Below are 23,066 nucleotides of genomic sequence, written 5' to 3' on the forward strand. Positions count from 1 at the left end.
ACCTGTGAGTCTGTTGGGATCACTGATTGTATCTGGTGCTCCTGGCATGGCGTCTTTTATAACTGCTTCACCAAGCACCTATGCTCCATTCACCACAAAAAGTGTGATTTCCCAGTGGCCACCCATTTTAATTCTGCTTCCCATTCTCATTCCAACATGTCCATCTGTGGCCTTCTCTTATATCATGATGAGGCTACACTCAGTCACCTTTTATTCTGTCTGGGTTGCCTCCTACCTGATGGCATGAACATCACTTTCGCAAACCTGGTAATGCCCCCATTCCCTATTCCCCATCTCCTTTTCCCTCTCTTACCTTATCTCTTTGCTTTCCCATCACCTCTCTTTGGCGCACCTCCCCCTTTTTCTTTCTTCCATGGCCTCTGTCCTCTACTATCAGATTCCCCCTTCTCCAGCCCTGTATCTCTTTCACCAATCAACTTCCCAGCTCTTTACTTCACCCCTCCCCCTTCCCCTCCCAGTTTCACCTATCATTTTGTGTTTCTTTCTCCCCTCCTCTCCAGCTGCTAACTCTGACCCCTCATCTCTTTTGTTATTCTCCAGTCCTGCTGAAGGGTCTCTGTATGAAACATTGACTGTCCTTGGTTTCTGGCCTGCTGAGTTCCTCTAGTAATTTGGTGTGTTGCTTGGATTCTACCGTCTGCAGATTTTCTCTTGTAAGTAATTCTGCTTGTAGCCTTGGGCCAGACCCAGTGAGAAGCTGACACAGGTGAGTCAGATGAGCTTGAGCCAATGAAATTGAAAGATAACAGATTGATCTGATAAGGAAAAGGATAAGAATGGAGGATTTTGCAAGTGTAAACAGCAACAACTGTATCAGACCAACTACCGCAGCAGTGGATGACCCCACACTGGAAATGTGGAGATTACATTAGAATCGAAAGGAATTGCTGGCCATTGTAGACTTCTTTCCCCAGGTAATTACATTTGCTAATCTTTGACAACTCATGGAGGGTCAGCGAAACCCAAAGGGAGTGCACACTTAGTTTTGTAAGTTCATGTGTTTGTTAACCGTTCCAATAAAGGTACTTGTCAGTAAATACAAATTCTGTGCCCACGGAATCATTATTGCTGAGAGTTAACATATCCATATACATGTTCAAGTGCCTTTTAAATGTTGCTAATGCACCTACCTCAGCCACTTCCTTTGATGGGTCATTCCCTATACTGACCACCTTCTTGGTGCAAAAGTTACCCCTCATGTTCCTATTATTCTCTCCCTCTCACCTTAAACCTATGCTCTCTAATTCTTGACACCACAACCCTAGGAAAAAGACTGTGTGCATTCACACTAACTTTGCCCCTCATGATTTACTATATCTCTGTAGGATCACCCCTTATTCTCCTATGCTCCTGTGATTAAAGTCCCACTCTGCCATCTCTCCATAACTGTCTCTTAATCCCTGGCGATATCTTTAAAAATTTTATCTGCTGTCTTTACAGTTTAATGCAATCTTTCCTAAATGGAACTCAATAATTCAAATGCATGCTCACCAATGTCTTGTACAAATGCAACATATCCCAACTTATATAGTCAGTGCCCTGATTGATGAAGGTCAGCACAATAACAGCTATACTCCAAGATCCCTCCAATCTACAACACTTCCCGGGTCCTATAATGCTCTGTCTTCCCAAAATTCAACACTTCACCCTTATCCAATGTAAACTTCATAGGCCATCCTTAAGCCTACTTGCCCAGCTATCTAAATATGTTTTAAATGTATTTTTCCAGCATTTATCCCTTCCTTTGCTATTATGTTCCATATACCTACCATCACCTGTTTGAAAGTTTGTGCCCCAGATTCCTCCTCTCCTTAAAATGTATGACCTCTAGTTTTAGGTACCCACCTTTGGAAAAAGACAGTCCATCCGCCTATGAATTCACCTCAAGGTTTTATAAACCTTTTTAATGTGTCACCCTTCTGCCTCTTTTGCATCCCAGACTAGCCATTTTCTCACTGTAACTCAAGCCCCCCATTCCCAGTAAATTTTTGTAAAACTATTCTGCACCCTCTGTACCCTAACCACGTGCTCTTATAGTATGGTGTTCCGAACCACGCACAATATTCCAGGTGTGCTCTTGTCAACATCTTGTAAGGCTGTCATATGACATCACAGCTTTTTTATAACTCAGTGCAATGTGTAATGCACACGAGATGCTGGAGGAACTAAGCAGATCAGGCAGCATCTAAGGAAATGAATAAACAGTGAACTTCTTGGGCCAAGACCCTTCTTTAAGACTCAGCCCAAAATGTTCATTGTTTATTCATTTTCATACATATTGTCTGACTTACTGAGTTCCTCCAGCATTTTGTATGTGTTGATGTGGATTTCCTGCATCTACAGAATCTCTTGTGTTTTTAACTCAGTGTTCCATATGATGAAGGCAAGGATGTCAAATGCCTTCTTCGCCACCTTGTCTACCTACAGTATATTGCAAGGCTTGAGGAACTTGGTACTTCTTCCCACATATCTCTTTGTTTTATCACATTCCCCACAACTCGACAATTCAATGTACTTCCTAAAATGGATCATTTCACACTTATCTGCATTAAATTCTATTTGCATTCCTTTGATAACTTTCCCAATTGATGTAGACTCCATTGAAACTCTAGACAACCTTCTTCACTGTTTAGCCCACCACTAATTTTGGTGTCATCCACAAGCTCACTAATCATGCCAACTGCATTCTCATCCAAATTGGTGAAAAATATGGCAACCCAACACTGATCCCTGTGCTACACCAATGGCCACAGTCTTCTCCTTCGTAAAAGGATGCTTCACTACCACCCTCTGGTACTTTCCACAAAGTCAATTTTGTGTCTAATTGGTTAGCTTACCTTGGATCCCATGTCGTCTCACCATCAGGACCCAGACCACCATTGTCAAAAGCCAATGCTTACTTCCCTGGCCTTTCCAATCTTCTTGGTCACTTCTTCACACAGTCAAAGTCATGAGGCTTTTTTGTCGCCAAAGACACTCACATATTTCTACAGATGTACCATGGAGAGCATTCTAACTGACTGCATCACTGTCTGTAATGGGGGGAGCACTACACAGGATCAAAGTAAGCTGCAGAAAGTTGTAAACTCAGTCAGCTCCAATCATGGGCACTAACCTCCAGAGCATCCAGGACATCTTCAAGGAGTGATGCCTCAGAAAGGTGGCATCCATTATTAAGGACCCCTGTCACCCAAGACATGCCCTCTTCTCATTGCTACCACCAGGGAGAAGTTACAGGAGCTTGAAGGCACACACTCAACAATTCAAGAACAGCTTCTTCTGCTCTGCCATCAAATTTCTGAATGGTCATTGAACCCATAGACACTGCCTCACTACTTCGATTTTGATTTCTTATTGCACTACTTAATTTAACTTTTAATATATATTTTTTACTGTAATTTACCATTTTCATTATGTATTGTAATGTACGGCTGCTGTATAACAACAAATTTCACAACCTGATTCTGATTCCATGCTGAATATCCCTAATCAATCCTTGCCCTTCCAAATGCATATTGATCCTATCCCTGATGATTCGTTAACTTTCCTGCCACTGATATTAGGCTCCTGATATAGTTCCTTGTCCTATTTAATCTTTGCTTGATTAATGTGGGCATCAATCTGAGGGAGAGAAGAATATTGATTGTCTAATATGAGGTGGGAAAGTTCCCCCAGACCAGTGCATTGATTGGTGTGTGTTAATTAATTCCTATTTATTTTAACATTGTTTTGGCTAAAATAAATATGAATTAATTTGTTTAATTCTTTTGAGTTAAGAAAAGGTTGTGCAAGAGATTTGGAAATTCGGTCACAAACTGAGGGTGTTCAGCAATCTATTGATGCAATAACTAGGTTTTGAAATTAATACATATACTGTTGTTGAATATCATAATTTCTGGCCACACATATCGTTTAGTATTGCTCTTGCTAGGGATTATCTGAAGTAGGAATACTTGTGATTCTGCGTGTGTATGTGTGCACGTGTGTGTTAAATCCATGAAGCAGAATCTAGTCCCCTGTTTTGAACCGCTGTTTTGCAGACCCGTTGAAAATTTATTTTTAAATCTTGCATAGACGCCTCCTGCTCCTCAAAACGTCCCATTTCCATCTCCCACGTCCCCTTCGCCCTATCTGTGACAGCCTGCGGTTCCTACAACGGGTTCATCAGTCATTTCAAAGTGCACCGACCTCGCGAGGAGGCAGGTCACCTCGGATCAGAGAACCGCTTGTGATTCTGGCACCTTTCAGTCCACATATGTGTATGCAATCACCGGATCGGCTATCAGGTCAATCCCGTGAGAGGGGCAGAGGGTGGCTAAAATTAGTGGTGTGTATCCAGACTTAAGAAGCGAGTGGGTAAAAGGGATCGGCGATTTGAAGCTTGAACTCCATTAATTGCAAACACTTATTTCTGTCTACATGAAACGTTAAACAACTCTTTACCTGCATGCAATCCCTTGAGATTTCTAGCTTGGGAGACTGATTACTTGCTCTAGTGCTATATTTATCAATCCTTCAAGCCATAAAAGGTCGGGACTCTGGTTTTACATTCCACTGACGGGAGGCATTATTTTTGTACAGAACACTGCAGCCGAGTCTGCAGCCGCCTTCCTTCCATTGCTTTCCCCGATACATCACACCGAGCGTTCTCTCTTGTATATACAACAAAATCCCAGAAAACATTTGACATTTGGTAAGTGCGCCTGCTTCTCAGTAGATTCAGCAACTCTTGCGGCGGTTCTGTGACTTAAATGTTGTTTGCCTTGTTAAAAAGTTAGGTTCCGTTGGCAGCTGACCGGTGCAGTTCTAAAAGTGCACTCAACACATAGTTCAACTGGTGAGATCGCCCAGAATCACTGGGTTTTATTAATTTGGTTTTCTGTCGGGCATACTTAGAAAGCAAGAACGCACCCGTATTATACTTCAACTGAATTCTCTGTGGTTGGATGTTAACAATTCTATCAGAATTACTTTAACATTGATGTTGAAATAGGAAATTGAACGCAGAATGGGAAATTGGATGTAAATGTGCCCAAATGCAACGAACGATAGTCAATTTGCAGCCAATTGTGTTTATTAAAACGAATTATTTAAAATAATTATTTAAAACCATCAAACGTAGTGCCAGTTATTTAGAAACACAATTAATTTTATTTAATATGATCGATATTTATATATAATGAAAACCCTGTACTCTTATTTTGCATTTCTTGCCAATCATGATAAATTATACTGAAACTTTACTAGAAATAAGGATTTAAATGTTTCTCGGTACTGCTATAGCTGTTACTTACCTCGACCAGTTAAGGTTCGGACCAGAAAAGGAAACAAAATGAAATAAATCAGAACCCTGTTACCTATATCTTGGCTTCAGCGCACTCTACACTTCACCCACTGACAATGACCTACGTACAGCATTGTCCGTTTATTCTGTTTACATTAATGGAGCAGATCGTTGAGCCCTTTACCTGATTTTGTTTTTGCTTCTGCTTTATCTATGAACAGATTCCTGAGAATTCATACAACTAAGTTCCAAGAGTTGGATATTACGTTGCCAGCATGTCCTCGCTATCATTACCTTTTTACCAGAAGCACCACCGGCACTATGACCGCGACTATCGTAGTAGCCAGTTGCAGTCCGCTATGCAAGACTACCGCCTGGAGGAAAAGCGCAAAATTACAACTCGCTCCCACGGGTAAGACTGACTGTCAGGGTCACATACTGACTGGGGATGGAACACCAACCCCGAATTTGCAAAGTTCTCCAATACGTAAATGGTGTTTAGGTTGTATTTTAATGTATGCCAACAGGGGACGCTCCCAAAATTGTAACAAATTTCCAGGATTTGGTCTGAATGTAAATTCTTGACCATCTGCAGGGATCTTGGTTTAAATAACAATTAGATCTTGTTAACTTGCGGAGCAATTTCTCAGCCTAAGCTAGGGATCTCAGAAAACATCGACTTATTCCAATTAAACTCTTTCACTCTGGGAGTATTCATTAGTACAAAACTTTAAAAAAAAATCCATTTGCTTGGATTCCAAAGAAGAAAAAAAAACAAGGAATGCTAGAAACACCCAGTGGATCAGGCAGTTTCTGTGGAAGCAAAGATATAATTAATAGTTCAGGCTGACAGACCCTTCAAGGGTATTTAACCTGCAAGGTTAACATTATCTCTCTGTACAGATGCTACCTCACCTGTCAAATTTCTTGGAAGCATTTTCTACTTCTATTTGTATATTTAGTTGGCCATCCTGCAAGAAACAAATAATTAAAGTAATAATGTGGTCATAAAATGTCTAATAGTCTGCCTGGACTTTTCCACTCTATAGAATGTCTGCTTTGAAATTAATTGATTTAACAACTATAGAAAATCTGAATCGTATGTAGTAAATGTTAGAAATATATGTGCATTTCTCAATATTTCAAAGTCAAAGTGACTGCCATTTGATTGAGTTGATTCCCATAAAATGGTATGGTGAATTGAATGATCCCATTTAATAGACCAATCTAAATCTTTCAGGTGCTAATAAATTTCACTATTTGCTTCCAGCTGTGGTTGCTTTGAATGTATTTTGTTTTTGTTTTATACTGGTCTATTGTAGGTTTCAGACTGAAATCATGCTATAAACACCCAATTATACATGTAGCCTAGTCAGTCACAAGTAAGTAGTGTGGTGAAGCAGGGAGAGGGTTAATCTCTCAGCTCTACTGGTTTTACTCAATAATCAGCCAATCATAACAATAGAAATAAAAGCACCTTGCATATATATCATAACACTAACATAGTAAAATAGTTTGGTGCCATTATGATATGAACATGAAAGGTTACTAGCAAACCCTTAACACCACTAAGACATCTAATATATCTTCTCTCTGTGGTAATTTGCTGTAAAATTCCATTATCCTCCACCCTGAATTCTCCAACTTCAATTGCCTTCTCCACAGCAAAAAGAGATGAGAAATATTCATTTAAGATCCTACCCATATCCTTTGACTCCATGCACGTATTGCTAATGGACCTTGTATATTCTCTGGATACTCTTTTGCCTTTAACATACTTATTTTACTCACGTTCTTTCCTTAATCTTTGCCCATCAGTGCTATCTCCTATCCCCTTTTTGATCTCCTACCTTGTCCTCTGCAGGTCCTGTAGAGCCACTTCTATTTTCACTTTCCCTACTGCTACTACGATCTTTTTCTTTAACCAACACTCCATATCCCTTGACCCTTAGGGAGTTCCTTTGACTTGCAGTTTTTTAATTTTCCACCCTTACAGGAATGCTTAGGCTTTGAACTCTCACTGTTTTATTTTTAAATGACTATTGCCCTCTCTGCTATGAGAACCAAATCATTTTTGTATGGGAGATTAGGAGAAAGGTAAAACAATTGTTAACAAGAGGATGTCAATAACAATTTTTCAATCTCAGCAATTTATCATTTGATGGCATGTAAAGAGGGCCACTTTGAATGGTTAAGCAAACACAAACAATGCTGTTCCTTCTGAGTTAGTTTATTGTAACTGTCACTATTAATTATAACATTATATTGGGAACATGAGTATATACTACTTGTGGGAGTTTTCTATTCTAAATGTTCAGATCAGGATTTTGGGCATTTGAGCTAGAAAATTTTCTGTATTAATTTTGTGTGACTCATGAAGGATTTTAAGTGCCACACTAATTACATTGCATGATTTATAATAGCAATTTGCCTGGCCACCATCAAACATTGGTATATTTGTTACTAGATTTGCGTCTTCCTATGTTGAAGTTGAAAGTATGTTGCATTAGCACTTTTTCTATGGTAGTGGACTGAGCCAGATCAAAGAGCAAATTTCTGTAAAGTATTGTGTGTCTATAGACATGATTTCATTGTTGTATTATTCTACAAAGCGATTTTAACGTCACATATTTTCCAAAAAAGCTTGGGATGGTAGTCCAAACAACACACACCAAATGCTAGAGGAACTCAGCTGGTCAGGCGGTATCTATGGGGGGAAAAGTATAGTCAACGTTCAAACACGAGGAAATCTGCAGATGCTGGAAATTGAAACAACAACACACACAAAATGCTGGTGGAACACAGCAGGCCAGGCAGCATCTATAGGGAGAAACGTTGTCGACGTTTCGGGCCGAGACCCTTTGTTTCAGGGCAAAATCCTTCCAAATGGTTTTGGCCCAAAATGTCAACAGTACTTTTTTCTACAGATGCTGTCTGGTCTGCTGTTCCTCCAGCTTTTTGTGTGTGAAGCTTGGTTCGCCAGCATCTGCAGATATCTCTTGTCGGTGATTGGGCTGGGTAGTATTTTGATAATATTTCACACCTTGCATCTGATACAAATGAATTTAGGTGCAGAATTTCATTGAATGCTGTCAGTTGGCTGCTTTGCTCAGTAGATGACTTGGGAGCAGAAACTGATACATGGAAATTTGTGGCCTTGAACACTGATGTGGTTGTTCTTATGAGTTTGTTCTGACACCAGAGTTCATGCAGTCCGACAGCACTCTTTTAAAAACACGAATAGGGGCTAGTTAGTCAAACCGCCAAATCCTTGCAATTGCAGATCCCATGATCTTTCAAGCAATCAGATGTTTTGAGGACTGAAAATTGTACATGCCCTTGACCTAAAAAAGCAGAGGAATTAATTAGATAACAATTAGTTAATCAGACTATCATTGACAGTGGGAAGACATCTGGAGACAATTGCCCAAGGGTGTTAGATTCCTGTTGGCTAATAAATGACAACTAGCAAAGTAGTGATAAGGAAAAATCCTATCTGATTAACCCGACAATAGTCTCAGATGAGATAATTCAGTTGTTATTTTCATATGGGTTTCAAGATGACTGCTGTTTATAATACCACATAATAATAGAAATGCTAGCAAAATGAAAGCCTGTGCAATTACAGTGATAGTAACAACAGATATAAAATAGGTTGAATGTCAGAAAATGAATAGTAATTATTTTCCTTTCAGAGGCAAAATGTAAAGCTGGCCTTGGTTACTTTAGCTGATTTGAATTAATCTGCATTTAGGCACAAGAGGTACCATTTTAAAATTTATGGATGGAACAAAGGTTAGAAATATAGAAAAGAATGAAGAGGACTGTAAAGAGCATTTGGAGACAACTTGGTGTTGTAGTGGACACCTTCATAACAGATGACACTGCAACAAATGTTTTAAAACAATACATTTTGAAAAGTAAAAGTGGAGAAGCAAATGACGTTTTCAAAAAGTGAAGAGTTCATGGTTTCTAAATTCCATTATTTGTCAGTAAAAGTAACAAGATTCTTGGCTTTATAAATGGAGGTATAGGAAACAAAAAGAATGAAGCTGTGGTAAAGCTTTTTAAGTCATTGATTGGACCTCAGCTGTATTCAGTTAGACTTGTGACATGAAGCTATAAATGCCAATAACCAGTACTTGGCTAATTCCTGAAACACATTAGAAAGGATGTCAGAGCTTTACACTGTCTGTCAACTGCCATGTAAAACAAGGACGAGGGGTGATTGAGACCAATATTCTTGCAGCAGGTTTACTAGAGCTGTTGGGAGTGGCTTAAATTCGTACGGCAGAGGGAGGATATCCAGTGTGATAGAGCTGAGGATGAGCCTGCAGGTTTACAAGTAGATGATCGATGTAACTTGAGTGTAAGGAAGGACAACCCAATGACTGGGTACAAATTCAGACAGAACAAAAAGATAAATTGTACCACAGAGGCAAAATTCAAAAGGGCAAAGAATGCAGGACTGAATGTGCTATATTTCAATGTGCATAGTATTGGAATAAATTGGATGAATTTGTGGCGCAATTAGAGATTGGTTGGTATGACATTGTGGGCATTGGCTGAAAGAAGGCCACTGTTGGGAGCTTAAGATCATACGACCATAGGACCATAAGATATAGGAGCAGAATTAGGTCATTTGGCCCATGATTCAATCATAGCTGATCCTTCACCCCCCCCCACCACCACCCCCAGCCTTCTCCCTGTAACTTTTGATGTCATGTCCAAACAAAACCTATCAACTCTGCCTTAAATACACCCAACAACCTGGCCTCCACAGCTGCCTGTGTAATACATTTCCACAAATTCATCACCCTTTGGTTAAAGAAATTTCTCTGCATCTCAGTATTAAATGGATGCCCCTCTACCCTGAGGCTGTGCTCTCTTGTCCTAGACTCCCCCACCATGGGAAACATCCTTTCCACATCTACTCTGTGTAGCCCTTTCAACAATCAGAAGGTTTCAATGAGATTCCCCACCCCCACCATCCTTCTACATTCTAGTGAGTACAAACACAGACCTCGTATGATAACCCTTTCATTCCCAGAATCATCCTTGTGAATCTCCTCTGAACCCTCAAGGACACATCAAAGGATATACTTTGTATTGAGAGGACAGGAAGGAAGGCAAAGGTAGTGGTGTGGTTCTGTTGGTATGAGATGGAATTATATCTTTAAAAAGAGATAACGTAGGGTCAGAGAATGTTGAACCTCTGAGTGAAGTTAAGAAACTGCAAGGGTAAAAAAAAACATTATGGGAATCATATGTAGGCCTTAATAGTTGACAAGATGTGGGGTTGAGATTGCAAAGGGAGCTGGAAAAGGCAGGTAATAAGAGTAATGTCAGAATAGTAATGAGGGACTTCAATATGCAAGGGGATTGGGAAAATCAGATTGGTGTCGAATCATAAGAGAGGGAATTTGTTGAGTGACTATGAGATGGCTTTTTAGAGCAGATGTGTTTGAGCCTAGTTGGGGAAAATACTACCTTAGATTGGGAGTTGTGTCATAACCGAGATAATATTAGGCAGCTAAGTGTAAAGAAACCCTGAGGAGGTAGTGATCATAATATGATTGAATTCATACTGCAGTTTGGGAGGGAAAAGCATAAGTCACACCTATCAGTATTTGTAATGGAAAAAAGGGAATTACAGAGACATGAGAGAGGAGCTTGCATCAGTGGATTGGAGGAGTTTATTGGCGGTGTTGATGGCAAAGCAGAGATGGCTGAAGTTTCTAGGAATAGTTCACAAGGCGCAGGATAGATAAGTCCCACAGAAGAAGTTGTTCTGAAATGGCAGGGGTAGTCATCCTTGGCTGACAAGGGAAGTTAAGGACTGCATAAAAGACAGGGAAAGGGCATATCAGGTAGCAAAAGTGAGTGGGAAGTTGGATGTTTGGGCAGCTTTTAAAACCCAACGAAAGGCAACTAAAAAAGCTATAAGAAGGGAAAAGATGAAATTCTAGGGCAAACTAGCCAAAAGGATACCAAACGTTTTTTTCAGTTATATAAAAAGTTAAATGGAGGTGAGAGTTGATATTGGACTACTGGAAACTGATGCTGGTGAGATAGTAATGGGGGACAAAGAAATGATAGATGCACTATATGGGTACTTTGCATCAGTCTTCACTGTGGAAGACACTAGCAGTGTGCCAGAGGTCCGTGAGTGTCAGGGAGCAGAAGTGCAATTGATATTACAAAGGAAAAAATGCTAGGCAGACTGAAAGGTGTTAAGGTGGATAAATCACCTGGACCAGATGGACTACATCCTAGAGTCCTGAGAGAGGTTGCTGAAAAGATAACAGATGCATCGGTCATGATCTTTCAATTCTGGCTTGGTCCCTGAGGACTGGAAGGTTGCAAATATCACTCCACTCTTTAAGAAGGGAGGAAAGCAAAAGAGGGGAAATGATAGGCCACCTAACCTAACCTCAGTGGTTGGGAGAGTGTTGGAGTCTATTATTAAGAATGAGGTTTCGGGGTACTTGGAAACTAATGATAAAGTAAGTCGAGGTCAACGTGGTCTGTGTGAAGGGAAATCTTGTCTGACAAATCTGTTAGAGTTCTTTGAGGAAGTAACAAGCAGGATGGACAAAGGAGAGGTAGTGGATGTAATTTACTTAGTCTTAGAAGGCATTTGATAAAGTGCCACACACAAGGCTGCTCAACAAAATAAAATCCTGTGGCATTACAGGCAAGAGACAGGCATGGATAGCAGAATGGCTGACAGGCAGAGGGCAGCAAGTGGGAATAAAAGAGGCCTTTTCTGGTTTTCTGACAGTGAATAGTGGTGTTCCTCGGGTCAGTATTGGGACAGCTACTTTTCACATTTTGTCATTGATTTTAGATAATGGAATTGATGGCTTTGTGGCAAAGTTTGCAGATGATACAGAGATAGTTGGAGTGGTAGGTAGTGCTGAGGAAGTGATGTGATTGCACCTGGACTTTGACAAATTGGAAGAATGAGCAAAAAAGTGACAGATGGAATACAGTGTTGGGAAATGTATGATGGTGCATTTTTGTAAGAGGAACAACAGTGCAGATTATTTCTAAATGAGAAGAAGGTTCAAACATCAGAGGTGCAGAGGGACTTAGGAGACATATCTCAGAAAGCATGTGTTGTTATAGTAGAGCGTCCGGGGGAGGTTTATGAGGATGATTTTGGAATGAGGAGTGGTTGGCAGCTTTGAGTCTGTACTTGAATTTAGAAGAATGCAGGGGGATCTCATTGAAACCTACCTAATGTTGAAAGGACTAAATAGGGTGGATGTGGAAAGGATGTTTCCTATGGTAGGGCTATCCAGGACTCGAGGGCACAGCCTCAAAATCGAGGGGTGACATTTTAGAATAGAGGTAAGGAAGAATTTTTGTTTTAGCCAGAGAATAGTAATTGTGGAACGGTCTGCCAGTGGAAGCCAAGTCCATGGGTATATTTAAGGCGGAAGTTGGTAGTTTTCTGACCAGTCAGTGCATCAAAGGATATGGCAAGAAGGCTAGTGTATGGGGTGGGATCTTGAATCAGCCGTGATGGAATGGTGGTGTAGACTCGATGGGCTGAATGGCCTAATTCTGCTCCTATGTCTTGTGGTCTTTAGTGATTCAGCACCTGGAATTTTTCTTCTTAGTGCAACAGAGGATATGATTTAATAGAGGTAGTCAAAAGGTCAAAAAACAGACAATCCAGACTTAGAATAAATGACCAAAAATCCATGGGGGGGTAGGGTAATAAGACAAAACTCATCCAAGTCATTAAGGTATGCCTTGCCTGAAACATGGTGGAAGCAGATTCCATAATATTCAAATTATATGAGATGAAAATTTAAAAATTAAATATTTTCATAGCAATGGAAAAGGTTAGGGAAATGGGGTTAATAGGTAGCTCTTTCAGAGAAATAGCATTGATGTAGTGGACCCCCCCCCCCCCCCCAGAATATGTTGACTGTTTTGCTAAAATCTCCACATATTTGCTTTCATTATATTGCTGGATGGACTGCACATCATTGTAAAAAAAATCAATTGTTAATATGTACACATATGCAATGATAATCTAATATATTCATCAACTCAAAACTTGAGGAAATCAAAGAGATTATTGAAGTTATCAAAGAAATGATTTGTTACTTATATGGACTTTTAGCAGATTTTTGATAAACACGCTCACAAGGATTTCACTGAAGTTGAAAGCAGCTTTTTCCCCTGGTTAGAGAAGTAGGAGAGCAAAAAGCAGCAAACCATAGAATATTGGATAGGCACTGTAGAATTTGCCAAGAACAATCATGACCCTAGACCATAATGTTACGTACCCCGTAACTGGGTCACTTACCAGCAAAGATAGAGAGGTCCGTTGAAGTCTGATGGTACTATTTTTAAAAGTATTTATTGATAAAGGGGCACAAAAATAAGATTAATGCAAACATACAGATAATATACGTCGTCAATACTAAATCTAAAGCGCGGGTATAATAATAACCAATAAGAAATAGCTCTATCGTTGTCTAGGGGATAATGTATTGTCCGATGGAAATATAACAGTCACTGTTAGTTCATTCAAGCTGCAGCGTTTTGGGTTTAAGAGAGAGGCGGTTTAAACTTGCCCAGGTCTTTTATGAGGCCAATCTGTTGAGTTAGGGGAGTGGGTTTCCCCGTTGTTAGCTAAAAGCCGTTTTCCGTGGTTCCAGCCACCAGTTCCAGCAATGGAACTGTACGCACGTGGCCTCCTTCAGATGACTTCCTGCTATTACGTGGTCGCTTAATGTTTCTTCTGGTGTGTCAGAGGGGCTGTTCCTACAGACCCTCTTTTATCCTGACTCGCAGGGTCATAGATGTCAATCAGGTTGGGGGTGATGCAATCTCTCCCTCAACCAGCCCACTTTGCCTGAGGGCGTTCACGTAGCATAGTCTCCAATCCACAAATTCGCCTTCCGGAGACAATGGCCATGTCCCGTAGCTTTACATCGCCAGGGAAACGAGACATTCCGCACGTCTCTCCCTCATTTCCTGGGCCCCTTGACCCAACCCAACAGTGATCTTGCGATTCTCACAAAGGAGGGGGCTACCCCGCACCCTTCGGCCCCTCAGAGCTGTGGTACATTCATAACACCCACTTTCTTCAAAGCATTTTCACCAGTGGTGAAAATGAAGTAGTACAGAGTACTACAGGATTTTAGAATCTAACACAATACAAAAGTGTGTTTTTTTTTACAGAGTAATACAGTTATACATTCAATTCAGCATCTAAACAGTTAATGATTACAGTGTCACTTCCTTTAATATCTTAATGTCTTGTACCTTACTAAAGTCTTATAGCATCAGACTTCAATTTAATAACCATCTAATTTTGTTTCCTCCCCTCAGCAACAAAACTAAGGAGTTGTGATCTTAGCTTACGTGCATCTACAAAAGTTTATGTAAATACTAATCTTTCGGTCATTTTCAAACTTAACAGGCAGGCTTCCATGGGGGTTGTCTTTTATTATTCACAGACTTTGTCGAAATCCCTTAAAACCGGTTTCTGCTATTTAAAAATGGCGTCCCCATTAACCCTCGACTCTTTTCCGGTTACTTCCCTCGTGGGAAGCTGCCGCACCCTGGCGAAATAGGCTTTCGTCCGCTCCTTCCATAAGAGTTATATTATCAACAATGTATTCCAAACTTAGCCCATTTCCCGAATTTCCACCCAATTCCTTAATTTTACTCAAGTTGCTAGTTTTCTCTTCAGGACCCCTGAGGCTATTTGGTCTCTATACCCACGATCCCTCTGTGTTCAAACAGCATTTTGAATTCTGCAATTTCACACCACACTCTGGAATAACAATTGCGTGTGGGGCCCCTTTTCCTTCCACTTCAATCTGTAATCGATCTGCAGGGTTTTAAATTTCTTCATTCAATTTGGGAACTACAGATTTCCCGTTTCCTTCAATAATAATATTTATCTCCCCACTTTTGAGCTCCGCATTAACTTTTAACACACCTTCGAGCACAAACACCTGGGAACTCTCACTTCCCACTATTACCAAGGTTAACCCTTTCTTCACTGAACCAAGTCTATCTGACCCACAAGGATGGCTGTCCCGTTCCACTGAATCAAATACCTCAGACTTTTTCTGAGCTCCGTTACTAGGTTCAGTACCACGTGCATCCCCATCTTGGACACACTCAAACGGGACATTGGTCTCTTCCAGGCTTCCAATACCCGTACCCTTTTCAAATTCTAAGTTCCCCCGATCCTCCCAGGTACTCTCTGGGCAACTCCCTTCCAGAGTAAACTCAAGCCCACGGGCTGAAACATCTGCCAACCCAGCAGATTTCTTCAAGGCAAGGGCACCCTTTTCATCTAGGGCTGGCCTTATTTCATTATCAGGAACACCTTTAGAATTTTCAACTTCTTCAAACAGTTCTGCCAAACCAGACAGATCATCCCTGTCTAACTCTGGACCTCTTAACCGCTCTATCGGTTCCTCATCTTTATTTTCTGCCTCTAGGACCTTTCTCCTTGCTAAGGGCAGATCTACCTCCTCTCCCTTACCCTCTTTCACTTTACTACTCTTCTTTTCACCATCCTCTAAGCCCTCGTGGTACAGGGTCGGTAGAAACATCTCAGCCAAATCAAAACTGGCCGGATTTAAACTGTTCTCGTTCTCAGCTGCCTCTCTCGACATGCTGCGAGTGACCGCGCATGCGGGATAGATCTTGGAATCTAGGGGTGGGGCCACAACACTCACCAGCCGGCAGGTCGGCATCATTGCTGCCCAAACCTTACCACCTGCTAAATTGTTACTGAGAAGGACGTCCGCATCAGTTCTCGGGAAGTCTGATCGCACCCCTATTTCAACTGGTCCAGACACCAGCTCACAATCCATAATGACCTTATGTAAGGGCACCATTTCGGTCCCTTTTCTTATTCTCTTCACAGCTACCATTCTCGTCTTGCGACCAAACTCTAGTACCTCACTGCTGATCAACGACAGCTCAGCCCCCGTGTCTCTCCAGATCAGTACAGGAACTGGTGTGTCCCCCTCCCTCACAGAAGAGGTTCCATGTGACAGACAAGTCTCAGACCCTTCTCGTACTCTGTCTACCCGGGGTTCTCTTGTCGATTTACTGATTACCACGGCACATCCGATAGGACTGCTGCTTTCCCTTTTCCTGTCTCTTTCCTCGGAGCAAAGCACCGAGATGCAATATGACCCATCTTTCCACAATTAAAACAGGTCAAGCCTGGAAATCTCTGGCCATCTGGCCTTTCCCCCTCAACCTTACCACTAGCTCCCGGCGGGACCTCCGCCTCAGCCGGCGGACTTTCTCGATCGTTCTCACGGTCTCTCTAGGAACTTTTATTCGAGGAAAACTTTGTCTTGTGGGTTAGGGCATATTCATCTGTGAACCTAGCAAATTCTGAGATGGACTTATTCGGCTTCTCATTCAAATACATCCGGATATCCTCTGAAACACAACCTTTAAATTCCTCAATCAGAATTAACTCCCTGAGATGCCCATAATCCTCTTCCACTATCTCTGCGGTGCACCAACGGTCCAAGAGAACACCCTTCTCATAGGCAAACTTGGTGTATGTCTGATTCCACCCTTTCTTTAAATTTCTAAACTTTTGACTATACGCCTCAGGTACCAGCTCATAACTCCGGAGGATGGCACCTTTACGTTGTCATAACTCTCTTCCTCTTCCTCCTCCATGGCCAACGCTGTATACGCCCGCTGTGCCTTCCCCTTTAACACACTTTGTAACAGTGCCACCCACTGACCTCTGGGCCACTTCTGATTCACTGCCACCTTTTCAAAAAGCAAGAAATAACTATCAACATCTGTCTCCTCGAATGGAGATACTAACCTCAACTCTTGACTAACATTGAACTGCTCCTCTTGGTCTGACCCCTGAACTCGTGGCTCTTGCCGTAACTTCTCCATCTCCAAGTCATATTTCCTCTGTTTTTCTGCCTCCCTCTCCTTCTCAGCTCTTTCTTTCTCTTTCGCAGCTGTTTCCAGCTGTTTTAACCGAAGTTCATGCTCTCTTTGTTTCTCAGCTCTTTCCTGCTCCCGTTTCACCTCTAACTCCTTTAGCTGGAGCGCACGCTCCCTCTCTTTCTCTCTCTTGGACCTTTCCCTCTCTTTCTCTCTCTCGGCCCTTTCCTTCTCTCTCTCAGCTGCCTCCAGCTGCTTTAACTGAATTGCATGTTCTAACTTTAATTTCTCCAACTCTAACTGAACCGTCCCACTAGCTGGTACCTCTTCAGGGATATTTTCCAATACCTCAGCTGCAAACACATTCTTCCCAATATAATACTGAGTTATTGCCTTTCGCAACTCCCGCTTTTTCATTGACAACCTCACCCCTACGAGGTTTAACCCCTTCGCCTAACTTATTAAGTCTGATTTGGTGGCCACCTCTAGCGCCTCCAGAGTTGGGTTTTCTATAACTTCATCCACATCCATCTTTGCTGGTTTCCCGTCTGGCTACCCACATAACCAGATCCAAGTTTGGACTTACAAGCCCGATTCACTGGCCCCCCCAATTTGGAGTCAAATCCCGGACGAGCCCCCACTTGTTACGTACCCAGTAACTGGGTCACTTACCAGCAAAGGTAGAGAGGTCCGTTGAAGTCTGATGGTACTATTTTTAACAGTATTTATTGATAAAGGGGCACAAAAATAAGATTAATGTAAACATACAGATAATATACGTCGTCAATACTAAATCTGAAGCACAGGTATAATAATAACCAATAAGAAATAGCTCTATCATTGTTTAGGGGATAATCTATTGTCCGATGGAAATGTAACAGTCATTGTTAGTTCGTTTACACTGCAGCGTTTTGGGTTTAAGAGGGAGGCGGTTTAAACTTGCCCAGGTCTTTTATGAGGCCAATCTGTTGAGTCAGGGGCGTGGGTTTCCCCGTTGTTAGCTAAAAGCCATTTTCCATGGTTCCAGCCACCAGTTACAGCAATGGAACTGAACGCACGTGGCCTCCTTCAGATGACTTCCTGCTATTACGTGGTCGCTTAATGTTTCTTCTGGTGCGTCTGAGGGGCTGTTCCTACAGACCCTCTTTTATCCTGACTCGCAGGGTCGTAGATGTCAAACAGGTTGGGGGTGATGCAATCTCTCCCTCAACCAGCCCACTTTGCCTGAGGGCGTTCACGTAGCATAGTCTCCAATCCACAAATTCGCCTTCCGGAGACAATGGCCATGTCCCGTAGCTTTACATCGCCAGGGAAACGAGACATTCCGCACGTCTCTCTCTCATTTCCTGGGCCCCCTGACCCAACCCAACAGTGGGGGGGGGGCTACCCTGTATCCTTCGGCCCCTCAGAGCTGTGGTACATTCATAACAATAATTACCCACATCATATGATACAGTACATAATGATGATGATGCTGATATGCAGAAGATGAAAACCAAAGGAATTGTCTTAGGCTTCCATCAAAACCCTTTCATCCCCACCGCTGTATGGCAGGTAAATGTATGATGCATGTGCAGAATTGTAAGAGTGGCTACAAAGGCATTTATGACCACTCGGAGCCATGCAGTAACATTGAAAGCCTTGATGAGTAAAATGCAGTGCAGTGGCCTTTCAATTCATATAATGGGAACATGAAATTGTTACTGGAACAAGCAGCACGGTGGAAATTGGTTATGAGGGAGCTGGAGAAAATGGTGGTTCATAGGAATGCAAGAAAACCATCAAAAGGAATCAGAAGTCAGATTAATGTATTTCTTTGAAGGACACAGCTCAGCACTGGGACATCGATGGCTTTTTTGATTGCACACTGCACAGAAAGTCTGTTTGTGGTTTAGATGATGAACAAAGTGAATCAGAGTTATTAAGCACACAGATTCTCACATTTGATTTTGTATGCATAAGTATGACACCTACAGAAATGCCACTGATACATGCTAAAGATACAAATAATGCTGCAGTGTGTCAGAGCAAGAACTCACAGAAGGCCCATATGCCCAAACTGAAGTTAATGTGATTAATGGAAAAATTGAACTTGCCTAGCATTTAACCACCATGACAATGACAAAATTGTCGAGATTAAATAGTCAGTGCATCAACATGAGCCTCAACGTGGCAGCGGCATACCACTCATTTACAGACAAGAATGTATTTCTGATTTATATAAATCAAGACATACAATGCATTCGAAAACATTCTGGTGAATTTTTGAAAACTTAACACCAGATTGAAATGATCAATATCCCATTGTGGTCAGCTGTTTCAAATGACAAATGGTGTAGCTGATGGTGATAACTGATTAATTGGGAAAGATTGGATCAGAGTGGTGAAGCCAGACTGGAAGGAAATGTTCAGCATGGATTGTCAAAGGCATGCTTAAATTTAGAGTCATACAACATGGAAACAGGTATGTTAGCCCAACTTACTACAAAGTTTGAGATTGTAGGAGCAGTTACTTGTGTAAGTAGTGCCAGATTTTAAAAGTGAGTGGGGCCTGTCAGGACATTCTGCAGAGCTTGAGATTGCTTGGTTTATCAGGCAGTAGGCAAGGACCAATAAAAAGAAAATACATTGATTTGGGGTAGCCATTGTGAGTGTGGTCATAGTGTGAGTGGACAGAGTGGGGAACTAAGGCTTTGGCTCAAGAGGTTTCAGTGAGAAGAGGCTGAGGCTAGAAACAGTGTCTGTCAAGTTGCTGTTTCTTTCTTTACTAGCTAGGATAACAAAAATGGATCTCAGGGTAGTAGTGTGCTTCTCTTGCAAGATGTGGGAAATCTGGGAGGTCCTCCAGTTTAGTGCAGCTCCTTACATACCATGTTAAGGAAATGGAGTGGAGCTGGATGACCGACAGGTCATTTGGGAGAATGAGGAGGTGATAGGTAGGAGCTACAGGGAGGTAGTCACAGCTTCAATGCAGGAGGTAGGTAGCTGAGTGACTGTCAGGAGAGGGAAAGGAAATAGGCAGATAGAACAGATTCCATTGTGGCCATTTCCCTCAACAGTAAGTATACAACTTTGGATACTGTTGGGGGCATGACCTACCAGAGGAAAACAACAATCTAGTCTCTGGTACTGAGTTTTGCTCTGGAGCTCAGAAGTAAAGGAGGGAGAAGAGGAGAGTAGTGGTAATAAGAGATTAAATAGGAGAACAAACAGAAATTCTGTGAATGTGAAGCACTCCCAGATGGCATATTGCCCCCCCCCCCCCCCCCAGGGTAAGGGATGTCTCAGATTGGGTCCACAGCTTTTAAAAGAGGAAGGGTGAGCAACCAGAAGTCATATTGGTACCAACAACATGGGTAAGAAAAGGAATGATTCTTGAAGAGCGAATATAAGGAGCTATTTAGGAAGCTGAAGAGCAGGTTCACAAGGGTAGTAATATCTGGATTGCTACCTGTGCCATGCACCAGTGAGGGTAAGAATAGTAAATCATGGTAGGTGAATGTGTGAATTGTTGCAGGGAACAGGGTTTTAAATTTGTGGATCATTGGGATCTCTCCTGTGGAAGTTATGGTCTGTAAAAAGGGGATAAGTTACACCTGAACCTGAGTGGGACCACTGTCCTTGTAGGCAGGTTGATAGATGCATTGGCAGAGCTTTAAACTAGTTCAATGGTGAGAAAGGACCAGAGTGATAGAACAGAGGATGTAGCAGTTGGTGTAAGGAAAATACAACATGTAGAGAGACGGTGAGGACTGATAGATAATGCATAGAACATAACTGCACTCAGTTGGATAGGTTGATACGTGTTTATTTTAATGTAATAAGTATTAGGAACAAGGGTGATGAATTTGGAACATGGCTCAGTACAATACTACAGCATTGTAGATTTGGCTGTCGAGAAGGCAGGAATGGCTGCTGGATGTTCCAGAGTTTAAATGTTTCAAAAGGGACAGTGAGGGAGGTAAAAGAGGAGGGGTGTGGAGCATCATTGATAACCAGGGTTAGTACTAGAGCAGCCAAAAAGAAGTATGTTGTGGAGGGATCATCTACTGAGTCAGTATGAACGTAAGTCAGAAATAGGAAGGAAGCATTCACTTTATAGGGAGTAATTCTATAGACCTTCAGTAGCAACAGAGACGATGAGGAGCAGGTTGGGAGGCAGATTTTGGAAAGGTGCAAAAATGACAGGGTTGTTGTCATGGATTACTTCAACTTCCCTAATACTGATTGGCAACTCCTTAGTGTAAAATGCTTAGGAGGGACAGGATTTGCTAGGTTGTCTAGAAAGGATTCCTATCACAATATGTGGACAGGTTGTCTGGAGGAAAGGCTATAATGTATCTAGTACTAGGTAATGAACCTGATAAATGACAGATCTCGATGAGTGAGTATTTCAAAGAAAATGGCCATAACTCCCCGAGTCTTGCACAGGGATAGGAGCAATCGGTATGGAAAAGTACTTAATTTGGGAGGGTGAATTATGATGCTATTTTGCAGGAACAAGGAGTGTAAATTGGGAATAGATGCACTCAAGGAAATGTGGAGTTTGTTTAGGAAGCACTTGCATGGGATTCTGTAAAGGTTTGTCCTGATGAAGCAGAGAATAGATGGTAGGGTGAAGGAACACGTGGATCATCTAGTCAACACAGAGATGGAACCATACTTAAGGTTTAGGAAGCAAGGATCAGACAGGGCTCTGGAGAGTTGTAAGACGATCAGGAAAGAGCTTAAGAAGGGTCTTGGGAGAACTAGAAGAGGACATGAGGTGGATGGCCAGAGTGAGTGTAGGACCGATTAGGAATAAAAGAGGAAACATGCCTGGAGTTCGAGGAGGTAAGGGACATGCTTTGCTTCACTTTTCACCAGTGAGAGGCACCTTGACGAATGTGAGGCTGAAATACTGGAACATCTTAACTTTAAGAAAGAAGATATGCTGGAACTTTTGAAAAACATTAAAAAAGGTAAGTCCCCAGGGCCAGAGTGATACACCACAGGTTTCTACAGGAAGTGAGAGAATAGATTATCTGTTTTTGGAGATGATCTCTGCATCCTCACTGGCCATTGGACTGGAAGGAGGAAAATGTTATTCCTTTGTCCAAGAAGTGTTAGGTCTTAGACAAGGTGCTGCACATGAGACTGCTTAACAAGATAAGATCCCATGGAATTACAGGGAAGTTACTAGCATGAGTGGAGCATTGGCTAGTCGGCAGAAAACAGAGTGGGAATAAAGGGATCCTATTCTGGCTGGCTACTGGTTACCAGTGGAGTTCCACAGGGGTCAGTGTTGGGGCTGCTGCTTTTTACGATGTATGTCAATGATTTGGATTATGGTATTAATGGATTTGTAGCTAAATTTGCTGATGATACAAAGATAGGTAGAGGAGTGGGTAGTGTTGAGGAAACAGAGAGCCTGCAGAGAGACTTGGATAGTTTAGGAGATTCTATTTCATTTCCCATTTCTTTGCTCGATGTTGGAAAGTGTATGGTCATGCACTTTGGTGAAAGAAATAAACAGGCAGACTATTATTTAGATGGGGAGAGAATTCAAAATACAGAGATGCAGAAGGACTTGGGAGTCATTGTGCAAGATACCCTAAAAGTTAACCTCCAGGTTGAGTTGGTTGTCAAGAAGGTGAATGCAATATTGGCATCAATTTTTAGAAGTATAAAATATAAGAGCAGGTATATGATATTGAGACTCCATAAGGCATTCGTGGGATCTCACTTGGAGTATTGTGTGCAGTTTTGGGTTCCTTATTTTAAAAAGGATATACTGACATTGGACAGGGTTCAGAGAAGATTCATAAGAATGATTCCAGGAATGAAAGGGTTACCATATGAG

General features: G+C 41.7%; 1 protein-coding gene across 2 annotated transcripts in view; it reads left to right on the plus strand.

Annotated features, from left to right (window-relative positions):
• myom1a (myomesin 1a (skelemin)) overlaps window positions 1–23,066 on the plus strand; it is a 180,343-nt gene that overhangs the window by 16,516 nt on the left and 140,761 nt on the right. For both annotated transcript variants that reach the window (XM_059979587.1, XM_059979582.1), the window contains exons 2-4: window positions 562–674; window positions 4,603–4,714; window positions 5,527–5,717. In XM_059979587.1, the coding sequence (XP_059835570.1) occupies window positions 5,581–5,717 (137 nt within the window). In that variant the 5' untranslated portion in view covers window positions 562–674; window positions 4,603–4,714; window positions 5,527–5,580. The remainder of the gene's footprint in view (window positions 1–561; window positions 675–4,602; window positions 4,715–5,526; window positions 5,718–23,066) is intronic.

Source organism: Hypanus sabinus, chromosome 1 (genome assembly GCF_030144855.1).
Source record: "Hypanus sabinus isolate sHypSab1 chromosome 1, sHypSab1.hap1, whole genome shotgun sequence".
In the NCBI taxonomy this organism is placed as follows: domain Eukaryota; kingdom Metazoa; phylum Chordata; class Chondrichthyes; order Myliobatiformes; family Dasyatidae; genus Hypanus; species Hypanus sabinus.